At 47.4% G+C, this 12,520-nt stretch overlaps 1 protein-coding gene across 1 annotated transcript; it reads right to left on the reverse strand.

The window, feature by feature from the left end:
* Positions 1-2,093: 2,093 nt before the first annotated feature.
* LOC136482023 (uncharacterized) lies at positions 2,094-4,115 on the reverse strand. Its single transcript, XM_066479276.1, has 2 exons — positions 3,993-4,115; positions 2,094-3,873 (listed from the first exon to the last, which is right to left on the reverse strand). Exon 2 carries the CDS (start codon positions 3,835-3,837, stop codon positions 2,203-2,205), a length of 1,635 nt encoding a protein of 544 aa, XP_066335373.1. The 5' UTR covers positions 3,838-3,873; positions 3,993-4,115; the 3' UTR covers positions 2,094-2,202.
* Between the last annotated feature and the right edge of the window lie 8,405 nt (positions 4,116-12,520).

Genomic DNA, 12,520 nt, shown 5'->3' on the forward strand with positions numbered 1-12,520 from the left:
ACTTTGACGAGCAGGACCAGCAGGAGTACATTGCTCAAGGCAAGTATAGCATGGGATCATCCTTGTTTCCTATTCACTTTAATTCATTAAATTCATGTTGCATGTGTCATCTTGATAGGGATTTTCTAGAATTGAACTACTACCTTGTCACCTATGGGTTATGCATTTGGGTAACTTTGCTAGCGCTCAATTAAACCATGATCTTGTAACTTGACTAATGGTATATGCAATAAACATTAAAATGTGACTTTTTAGCAACATGGAAACAGGGGGCTGGAGTGTTTAGCTACTTTCTAAATGCTTCAGATTCCTCTCCCTAAGGACTTATCTGTAAGTGATCATCCGGGACTTACAGTACAGCTGTGAGGGCTACATGGCTCTGGCTTTAGCTCAGTATGAGGACCTTTTTTAGCTTGTTAGTGGTTACCTTTATGGCGCAAGAGGGGTGTGTTCCGGGTTGGATATAGTGCGGCCTCTGTCCATCAGTGTATAGGCTGCGCGTCATTGTGCCTGTCGGAAGGGGAGCTCTACATTCGTTGGCCACAGAAACCTAGCGGCCCTAACTTGTTAGACGAACCTTTGAAAGGCTTCATAGTGACCCCTGCCTGCTCACCTTGGAAGTGTTTTGGGAGTTATAAACCTGGGCATATGAGAATCATGACTCACAGTGAAAGTGTACAACCTCTGCAGAGTGTAAAACTGGTATATCAGCCGTGCTCACGGTCACGAGCGGCCTTGGAACCCTTATGGAATAGATGATCACTATGTAATATCTGTTTATGCTATTCATTACTCATGTTTACATTTGATCATGTGTTTGGCAATGGGAATTGAAACAACTTGATGCTACTCGTAAGCTAAAATTGTGACAACTAAAAGCTGAACGCTGCTAAACTTGTGTCTAGCCTTTTGAGCCTCATGAACCCCGTGCTACACTTGTTGAGTACGACATGTACTTACGCTTGTTTATTTTCATTATTTGGATAAAAATCCCGGATGGGTAACAGATGACCTTGAGAATGATGATTTCCCTGAGGACTACTAGACTTGTGGTCAACCAGTCGACGTCCCTGTGAATTGGAGCTTCCGCGATAGATCTTTTTATTATTTCCGCTATACTTATGTAATAACTCTGTCTTATTCGTGATGTAATAAACATTGGTGATGATACTATTTATAATTTGTCGGCTTATGTGTGTGACTGATCTCTGGGCGCACATAAGATTTTGCACCCCATTTTATCCTTAAAATTGGGTGTGACATCAACCCCAACCTCTCGCCACCTCCATCAACTGGCCACTGATGAGACTCCCCCGCCCCTGTCCCCCCCAAACTGCCGCCTCTACCACCAAGGCCGGTAGCGCTCCGCCATCTCACAGTACCGCCTACCCACCACAACCCACCGCTAGGCCAACATGCCGCCAGAGATCTAGAGCAGGGGAAGATGGCCAAACCCTAACTCGCCTTTGACAGAGGCGGCGCCGTCGGCGCTGGCACAATGGTCACATGGTGTTGCAACCGTGCGACCATTGCCTATTAGAGTTTGCATTTCCAGACTGTAGAGCATTGCCATGCCACGAGGAGCGGTTGACATGGTCGCTCGCACGTAGACACAAACCAATGGACATTGGCTGTTTCAGTTACTAGCGCGCGGGTCGGGAAGCAGATCACGCTTTTACACTTCTGACCCAGGTGTTGTAGGCCCATTTACCCATTTGCATGCATCTCTTATATTTTCCCTGGTGATCATCGGCTAGTAGCTGAATTAAAAAAAACTTTTTACTAATAATTAAAAACTTTATAGTAGCATACTATGAATAAACTTCATACTCTCAACTTCAATACTTTGCAGATCCTTCGCCCATGTTTGAATCAGACGATCAGCATAGGCTCTCATGAAACCCTCCGTACCCTTTGTCATGTATGCTCACATTTCTTACATGTGTGGATCGGCCCCACGAGAAACTGGCCACACATCGGGAACGAATGTAGCCCACGAGCGTTAAAAGACCAAGGAATGCCATGATACACTATGTCTAGATATATAGTAAAAATAATTTATTTAGAAATTCAAAAATGTCTTATAATTTGGAATAGAGTATTACATTTATAGGTCAAACCTAGATAATTTTATATTTGCAACACACACCAACAGTTGAACGTTTTGTGTACATCAAGGTAGTACAAACAAGTGGAAATCCTTCAGGGGTTTAACGTGCTGGACATCTTGAGCTTCCTTGCCAAATAACTGTAATCTTGCAAAAACAACATCCTGATTGGACAATCATGGACGCAAGAATTAGTTTTCAATAACAACGGTAGTGTGGATCGTTTTTGTTTCTGAATCCAATTGTCAACGATCGAGCCCTGCAACTGGGCAGGCGTGTGCGCAACCCACGAGCTAATAATGAACTCACTGTTAGCACCTGTCCATCCCTGAGCTGGAACCTTCTTGTCCTGCCGTTGCTTACAGCGTTTTCCAACTTTGTCCTTCCTAGTAGTTGCTCTCCATGAGGTCTTCTCGACCCGAAGGTACGCGCTTCCATGCTTGGACTTCCACGACATCTGATATGAGGTAGCTTCCAGATTCCTACTAAGGCAATCTACTGCTTTTGGCATCGTGATCTCGCCCAGCTGTTCAAAGGAAATGTTTGCATACATGGCACAATGTTTGGCTTCATCGTTGATTATCTCTGACACTGAACCCCCAACAGTAGGTGACAAATCTTCAAAAGAGGCATGAGGCGAGAGGTGTGCTCCAGGTTTCAGATATGGAAAGTCTCTCGTGGGGCTTGTTTGGCTTTCGCCATCGATGACTACGCTCTGCCTATTGGTCCCAACTGACAGTGCAACATGTCCTAGCAAATACACTTGGATAACTGGTTCCATGTATATATCACATGTCAATGATTTTGAAGAGGAGCTCTGGGCATGGGGATGGTCTTGTTGTTGACAACAAAATGGGTTTGGTCGAAACCATTTAGAATACATGGTGTAAAGACTGTTCTGTTGATCATCACAGCCATAAACTGAATAAGCATCAAACACCCAACACAAGTCTTGCGTTGGCATCTGGGTCAGCTTTGTCTTTACAGTCTCGGCTGTGAAGCTCAAGTACGGTTTGAACAGCTGCAGGCATCTGACTACAACCCCAACTATGTCAGTACTCTCAGAGAGCTGTAAGCTGAGGGCAAGAAGGAAATTATTCTCTGGCACATTGCCATCTTCAAGTAAGAATACCAAGCACGCCACGATCCCATGGTTGGGTAGACTAAAGGGCTGTAGAGTAAGTGAGAGATGTTGGCCCCCACGAACAAAGCAATCCTTTGTTCCTTTGCCAGCGAGAAGATGGCGTATAAGAGGCACAGAAAACATGTATCTGCATGGTGTGCCACCAAGCTCCACGTACCTCAAGAACTCGCTGGCACCATCAGCAAACCGCTCAAATCGCCGGACGGCAGTGGATCCTCTTAGCTTGTCGTCGCTACCGCTGCTAAACATTGATGAAACAAATGACATGGCAGTATGAGCGACCCTCTTAGGAAAGGAGGAGCTCTGTAGCCCTTGTTTCACTTCTTCCTCTTCTTGCCGGCGCAAAGTGTGGTCGCACTCCTGTGTGGCACGCTTAAGCTTGCTCCTCCAGCGCAGTAGTGGCGGACTAGTGATGTTCCACTTGTTGGATGCCTCAAGGGCAGCTTCTAGCTTGATGTGCGCCATCTCCATCCTCTCTATGTGCTCCTTTGCATCTGACTTCTCTGCATAACCCTCTTTGATTCTTGATAAGACTTCATTAACAGCTTCCTGGGCCACCGCAGAACCGACCATCTCTGCTGCCATTAAGACTGATCAAAGCAACCTGTAGAATCGGTTGTCCTGCATGCACGGAAAGAAAGCAAAATATTGCATACATATATGAGTCAGATTGTCCCTGTTCATCAGTCTAAAATCTATGATTGATCCTGTAAACTGCAAGTGCAGAGAGCAATCAAAACCTGGCGTGGTTGAACACTTGCACTAGCTGTAGGGTCTCAGAAAGTTGACACCACAGCAACTCAGAAACAAGAGTTGGGGAATCTATCCTGCCCAGCCGGCCAGTTGTGACCATACATATTGAGAGGTACTACATTTACGAGAGGGACATCGTGGAAATTTATCAAGATTGATAACAACACAGGAGGACTTTGAATATAGGGAAAAGACAATTATGAGACCTTCTCACAACTTGCTCGAAACCTTCTCAATTTTTTATCACAGCCTCCACATGCGATAACACGACGCCTCGACAAGTTTCGTGATTTTCGGACTTCGTTTGTATTTTATATAATTTAAAATCACATTTCCGGCAAGTACCTCAGCATATTACGTCAATGAGATGCTCGAGATTTCATGTGAGTTCCTGGATACGGCCTAAACATACCCTAAATATCATGAGTATCAATTTTTGGATGACCAAAGTCCATTATTACATGTACCTGCAGTTCAAATTTGAAATATCCCGAAAAATTCGACGAAACGAAATAAACTAATGAAATATATAAAAAAAGTCAAAATTGCCCCAAATTTTAAAATAGAGTTTGAAATACTGTCACAAGGCCCCAGAAAAAAATTTGGGCCCAAAATCAAAAAAAAATTTACCGAGTGCCATGGGGGCACTCGGCAAAGTGGGCTTTGCCGAGTGCCGGCCCAGGGGGCACTCGGCAAAGTTGAAATAAAAAAAACTGGGCACTAAAAGCCCACCGGCCCAACCCCCGCGCGGCCCAACCCTAAGTCACGCCCCCAGCCACCCGCCCGCTCCCCCGCGCCCACCCCCGCCGCTGCCGCGCCCTCGCCAGCAAATCGCCGCCGCCAGCGAGCCCCGTCCTCGCGCCCGCGTGCGCCCACGCCCACCGCCGGCTGCCCCCGCGCCCGCGTGCGCCCACGCCCACCGCCGGCCGCCCCCGCGCCCGCGCTCTCCTCCGACCTCGCCCGCGACTACGCCCGTCGTCGGCCGCGCCCCGCCGCGGCAGCTCCCCGCGGCCCGGCCCCCCTCTCCTCGGCCACCCAGAGGTGGCTGGCTGGTGCCGGCTGGCCATTTCCGGCAGCGGTGGCCGTGTCCCGACCGTCCCTTCCCTGGCCACGCCACCCATAGGAGCAGGGGAGGTAGGAGGAGCAGGGGAGGAGGGAGAGAAGGGAAGGGGAGAAGAGGTGGAAGAGAAGAGGAGGAAGAAGGGAGAAGGGAGGAGGAAGAAGGAAGAAGGGAGGGAGGAGAGGAGAAGGGAGGAGGAAGAAGGAGAAGGGAGGTGGAGAGGAGAAGGGAGGAGGAAGAAGGGAGGAGGAGCCCCGGCCGCTGTCCACGCCTTGCTAGCGGCGGTGCCATGCCCTCGGCGCCCTGCTCCCGACTCCGCCCATCGTCGACGAGCACACTAGGTTCACCCTTCCCTTTCTATTCAAATCGTGCAATGGATGTCGGCCATCGAGCCCTTGTTAGTAGTAATAGTTGTTGTATGTGGTTTTCGGCCATCGAGCCGTTGTTTGTGGATGTTGGCCTTCGTGCCGATCTTTTTTGCAGGTTTTTGAAACCTCCCCGTGCAGGGGAGGTTCTGCTGAAATTTTCAATTGTCACTAATGTATTGCCTTTTTATGCAGGAGGAGGCCTCGGCGGAGGGACCTCGGTGACCCCGATTGTCTTCGTCAGCGTTGCGGGTCTGCCTGCACCGCGTCGCGGCGCCACTGCACCGACTCGCCACAGCCCCGCTAGCCTGACCTCACTGGCACCCTAGGTATAACCCCTCTATCCGTATCATGGTCTTAGGTCGCTGATCCCAGTTAGGCGTCTCCCGTCCGAAAGAGATACGGTCGGAGTTATGCAGGTCTTTGCATATCTGCGAGCGTTTCTGTTTTGGATTGTCCACGTTTTTTGGACAGCCCACGGATGCGTAGATGAGTTAGTTTTCATGGTCCACTCTGGTCCGAGACGGTGTTTCGGCATCACCCCCTGTTGTTCTCCGGATACACACTCTCCCTTGCAGGATGTGTATCGGGAGAACAGCGGGGAGGTGCTGTCGAAATTCCGTCTCGGATAGGAGTGTAGCATGGAAACTAACCTCATCTACGGATCCACGGGTGGGATTAGGACCTATCCTCACTTATCGGAGTTTGGGGCATGGGTTGTGTCCCACATGGGCCCGGTGAAATCCGGTGTCGTCTTCAACCCGGATGCCACTGCCCAGGCTTACTCTGACCCGAGCGTCCACGCTAAGGTCAGAGACTACACGGAGACGGTTAGGGCGCTCCGTGGCTCAGATCACAATCTGAGCACTGAGCCCCTTGAGACAGAGGTGATCGTGAGGCTGGGGCAAGGTAGGAAGCACGGGCAGTTGTGGATTGCAGACGGCGCTGACTCCTCGAGCTCTGCACCCTCTCTCTCTAACGTGAGGGCACGGAGCATGGCCAGAAGCCTTCCCATACGTGCACGGCCTACTCCAACACTGTCGTGGGTCGACGAACTTCAGGTAATTCTGGTTTCACTCATCATACATTGAACGTTACACACATTGATCAGATTTGCAATACTGAAATATGTGATTGAAACACTGCAGGCCGAGCTGGCAGAGATAAGAGAGACGCAAGCGCACCTGACCGCAGAGCTGGAGGCCATGAAGAAGCAGATGGTGGACATGTATTAGATCATGCAAACCATCGGGCAAGCATCGGGTGTCCAAGTGCAGTTGCCAGCTCCAGCTCCGGTTCGACACTTCACTCCTGTGAGTATGAAAGTTTAATGCGTTCGTGCCGTTGGGATTGTCGGCCTTCGTGCCGTTGTGATTTTCGGCCTTCATGCCGTTGGGATTGTCGGCCTTTGTGCCGTTGTGATTGTCGGCCTTTGTGCCGTTGTTTCTTGCAGGTTGGAAACCTCCCCGTGCAGGGGAGGTGCTGCCGAAATTTTCAATTTTGAGTCTAACACATGCAATCTCTTCTCTTTTGTGCAGCCTCCATCGGCGGGTTCAAACAATCCTGCTACCGTGTCACCGGCGGCTGATCGCGTCAACCCTTCGCCGCAGTCCGGTCCTTCACCGCAGTCCGGGGGGCCACACCTGCAGTCTCCGTCGCCGCAGTAGGGATGTTGAACTTGTAATAATAAACTTGTGATGTTGAACTTTGGTGCATTTGTGATGGATTTTCGATGGATTTATTAAATATGCGTGTGCTTGTGATATATAATGCATGTTGGTGATATAGATGTGATGATTGATGTATATATATATATATATATATATATATATATATATATATATATATATATTGTCTGTTACAATGAAATGTAAAAAAAATTGCAATTCTCGGGGTCTTTGCCGAGTGCCATGGGCAAGGCACTCGGCAAAGATTTTTTTTTTAAAATATAAAATTTCTTTACCGAGTGCCTTGCCGCGGCACTCGGCAAAGTATTTTTTTTAAAAAAAACAGAAATTCTTTGCCGAGTGCCTAAACAGGGGCACTCGGTAAAGAAATTATTTAAAAAAAAACTTTGCCGAGTGCCTGGGCAGGGGCACTCGGCAAAGTACTTTTTTTATAAAAAAAACTTTGCCGAGTGCCTGGGCTAGGGCACTCGGCAAAGTAATTTTTTTAAAAAAAATTGCCGAGTGCTGGATCGGGCACTTGGCAAAATAACCGTTAACGCCCGGCGCCGCAACGGCCGAAAATATTTTGCCGAGTGCCACCCCAAGCACTCGGCAAAATTTTTTTATTTTGTCGAGTGCCTGGATAAAAAGCACTCAGCAAAGACCCTTTGCCGAGAAAAATTTTGCCGAGCGGACTTTGCCGAGTGCAAAGGGCTCTTTGCCGAGTGTAAAAACACTCGGCAAAGCCACGGCCTCCAGTAGTGCTCCGTTGCTTACAACATTTTCCAACTTTGTCTTTCCTAGTGGATTCTCTCCATGAGGTCTTCTCGACCCGAATGAAGGCACTGCCATGCTTAGACTTCCACAACATCTGATACCTAATTCATCTGTGCCTAGGCTGTAACTTAGTATTCCTCAAGCTTTAAGTTTATTGGCCAGAACATCTCATCCTAAAACTTGAAACTTGTAGGTTGCAAAAGCATGATCATTTTCTAAGTTGTTGCAAGTTATAATATGGTAAATAGAACATGCTATGACTTTGTTCTAAGAGAAACTTGACATCTGGAGTTTTTATTTTAAAAATACTAAAATCAAAAGTCCTCAATGATTATGAATTCCTACCACGACCATATGACATGATTCAAATTTAAAACCTTAGTCATATGCTGCTTATATTAACATTGAGTTTTGTCAAATTGTTGTGACCCTTGTAGAGATTCTAGTCATGCACCCATGATCAAGATTCACGAACGCCCACAAATAAAATGCCAACTCTTACACTAAGAGTTACGCAAAAATATGTTTTTTCCGTCCACCAAATAAAAACTCTATTCATTTGTCATGATTTTTTCTCTCTAAAGTTTTCATATGCCAAAACAAAGTATGGGGCTATGCTAAAAAGAGAGAGACACACATGAAGCTCTCAAAATAGCAAAAGAAAAAGAAAAAAATAGAACACATGAAGGTTCCAAAATGTTGAACAGATAAAGATAGCCCATACTTCTAAAGCAATTATCAAAAGAGAGAAAGTCCTTATCAAAGGAGTACCAAAAATATTAGGATTAGAAAAATATTCCACACACTTGCACATCTTGATCAAAGTGTATGACTTGCATCTCCTTGGATCCGGTTTTTGACTTAGCAATATATGTAATGTAAGTATGCCTCTCATTCATACCTACCTAAAACTCCACTCAAAGCCTTTTAGAGATAGATGAAAAGAAGACAAAACAATCAAATGCCTTGGTGAGGATCATACACATTGAGCAATCGAGTGAATCATTTGAGGAACTTATGTTTTATTTTGCAAAACTCATAAAATCTTCGGATAGAAGGTTGATCAAAGAATAAATGATTTGTAATTCTGTTAAAACCGTTCTATCTTGCAACCTAAGACTTGGAAAAGCAATAAGCCCCACAGGAATTAAGTTAAAAGGGTGGATAGAATGCCAAACTTATTTAAATTAAGGAAGAATACTTTGTTATAGACATGACACTTGTGAATTATATTTGGCATTGTAGCAACTCCTGATCAACAACCAATAACTTAGCTATCTGCTCCGGACGAAGAAAGGTAAAGCATGGGGAAGCTTGTTGGCGGTCCTTACTGATTAAATCCGACCACCAATTAAGACACAAAAAGAGAAGAAATAAGCAATCTTAAACATATCTGCATTTACTATTAACCAAGTTCCATATCTATTTGGAGAACATTATTTTACAGGTCACAAACACAAATACATGGAATAATTCATCGAAAGACGCATTTCGACGCTGATTTGCGCAAAGGAACAAGGGAGACGCCCATCAACTTAGTGCAAACTAGGCAAAGCACCACCGGGCTCTAATCCAGGTCTAGCCCAGAGCCTGCCATGCGAAGGCGGTGGCGAGGCGGCTTAGTCACAGGGTGGCTAACCCCTAGGGGTGGGCGACCCCCTGCTGGCGCTGCTCAGCCACCCCTTCGATAGGCGATGGCATGACTCCATGCTATGGCGGTGGGAGCCAGTCCTCATGCCAGGAATAGCCTCTAGCATTGCCTAGCTCCGTGTATAAATAGAGGGGTACCCCTCCCTCTACAACACACACTCAACTTGAGCATCACCTCACACACCTCACTCACTCTTGTAGCTTTTCCTTTTTAGTAGTAACTTTAGAGCAAGGCAAAGATACCTTGGAGAGCTTGGCTCCTTGGAAGAAGAGACCTTTGGGTATGTATAGAGATATAAGTTCTTCCAAAGTCATGCTCTCATCTTACATTTATAGTCATACTTATGAACTAGAGTATAGTTATTGTGTTATATTCTTGATATATGAACTAGTCTATAGTTTGTGTGTCATGAAAGTAGCACACTTAACTTTATGCTTAACTACTGATATAACTTATATAATCAGGAGGCCAAAAAAAACTTATATAATCGGAATTAGAGCTAAGTTGAGGTGGCGGTTCACCGTGCCGTCAGGTGTGCCCAAGTCCTTTACCTGTCGATCCGTAGGGTCGGGGACCTGAGGGGATTTGGGTAGTTTCTATATACACAAGCGTGGTGCTTGGGTATGGAGAGATAGGTGAATGCATTGTCCCTTTCCACGGTTGAGGGGTAGGCCATAGGTGGTGACAGCCTTGTCTGTCCCTTGTAATCCCCCAAGTTTGACTGGGGTGTAGGAGTCTAAATTGTCACATGAGGATGCTGGCAGACTGGTGGCCTCCCGACCTGCTTCACACTTAACCCTAAAACAAATTATGTAACTTGTATGATTATTAACTATTCTTTGTATGACTATACTAGACCAATGCCTGCTCGACCTTAGGATTATTTTTTTATTCCTTCTTTTCTATTTTATTCTTTGAGGAATGCCAAGTGTGTGTCCACTATCTTGAAATCACCGTTCTTACCCCTGTTATAAACTTTGGTGCACTTGTAAGCATTATTATTCAAGTTCATATCCATACAAGACTCTTAATCAAATGCCTTCCTTTGGGAAAAATTTAAATAACGATACCCTAAATACTTCCGGGTGAAATGCTACAATGATAGCTCCGTGCACTTATGGATAAATATCTAAAATTGTTAAGGAACTATCAAGGCTATTACTTAGTGGCATTGCTAATTATTAGTGACGACGCTAAAAAATACCAATAAGCACTTCTAACACAGTTGCTTGGGATACAAACCTTGTAGCTACGCTAAGAAGTGTCAACACTAACCTCCTGCTGACCTTTCTCAAGGATGACCACTGCAGAAGGCCCCCGAGCAAGGTGAGGATGGGACAAACGGAGCAAGAGGACCGGGCGAAGGATCAGCAAGGCGCTAATGGAACAGCCCTGACCACCGTGTTACCAGCTATGTCATCTTTCCCTTCTCTTGTGTCCATTCTATTTTCTTTGTAGGTACCTGCCTATTTCCTGATCCTTCATTGGATCGAGCCACCCCACCGCACGATGGTCCAGGGGCCCCTCTAGAAGGGGCATCACCATGTGTTTTAAGGCTGGCCCACCAGGCTTCAAGGCCGCCCAAAGCACCAAAAGTGCGAGGGATGCTCGAGAGATGAGCCCACGCGGCTGTAGCCTGGATGCCTAGAAGTGTCTCGACTGTCTGGATGAGCGATGTCGGAGTACCAATTCTGAGCCACTCGTGGTGACCCATCGAGGGAGGCAGCGAGCCCCTGACTGCACATAGACGTGCTCAGGAACTATACAAGTCTCTTGATTGGGAAGCCGAGGATTTCCCCTCTAGGGGACATGACTGGGGCACAGAATGACCGTAAACCCGGGGTTCTCATGGACATACCCTCTAGTAGCACGGGCGTGGTGATCTTGGCCAATGAGGCCATCATCATAATAGCCCATCCCAATGAGGGACTAAGTCTCTGAGCACCACTCAAGAGCAATGGGATTACAAACGAAAGTAATTTTATTTCATTAATTGGGAATGAGCCAATTACAATATATGGTGGCAAAAAACATTGGGAAGATGCAGGGTGCCAACGTCGTGGCAGGGCGCCAGAGAAGGCCCACCAGCGACTGGCCATGCAAGTGACCCAACCTCCCCTAGAGGGATGACCTTCATTAAGACTGAAGGGGGAGGTCAGGATCCCTAGGCCTAGGAGCTCGGTGAGCCACCCGAGGGAGGCAGAGATCTCCTGGATGCAGCATGGAGACTGGCCCAATCTCAGCCACCTGAGCCCTTTGGAGAGCACAACGTCTAGCCCGACCACATGCTCGGACAGATGATCGGGGGGTTGAGAGTAGCGATGCGGAGCTGAGCGCCTCCAAGCCTCATAGGTGCTTAGAAGCCTGCTAACACCGCCTTGCTGCTCCTATGTGCGCGCCCTCACCGCCCCCACCGATGACGCCATGGGAGCAGCTCAAGAGGGCAGGTCAGCTATCACCCATTCGCGCTACAACAGGCGAGCATTGATGCCCCCGCAGAAGGCCCTAGCGACATGACTCCCTCAATCCCGAGCTATGGCTAGGGCCACGCTGGAGTCCTTCCACCCTCAAAGAAGCAATCGTCTGGCACAACAAGACAGGCTCACCCAGAGGGAAGCATCGCACTTCATCATCGCCATCACCACCGAAGAAGATGGATCTGAGAAGAAGTGAAGGGGCTGGAGGAAGGCATTGAAGATGATGCATCCCCTAGGGCTCCCCTTTATAGCATAGACAATGCACTGTGAGTGGCTCTAGGCCCTCTGATCAGCCATCAATGGCCTAAAGGGGCCCTAGAGAATTAGCTGGGCGTCTCCTCAATCCCCGTAGCACGTCTCTGGGCGGTTGCGTGATGATGGTCGTGCAATAAAGGCAGAGTTAGGGAACTGCTAACAATGAGTCAAGTCCCTGCTCCACTTTCCACCATGCACACCACCCACTCCGCGCATGCCTCCTCACAGGACTTGAGGGGATCCAACTCCCCTTAGGCCCACCG

This window comes from Miscanthus floridulus, chromosome 9, assembly GCF_019320115.1.
Source record: "Miscanthus floridulus cultivar M001 chromosome 9, ASM1932011v1, whole genome shotgun sequence".
NCBI lineage: Eukaryota > Viridiplantae > Streptophyta > Magnoliopsida > Poales > Poaceae > Miscanthus > Miscanthus floridulus.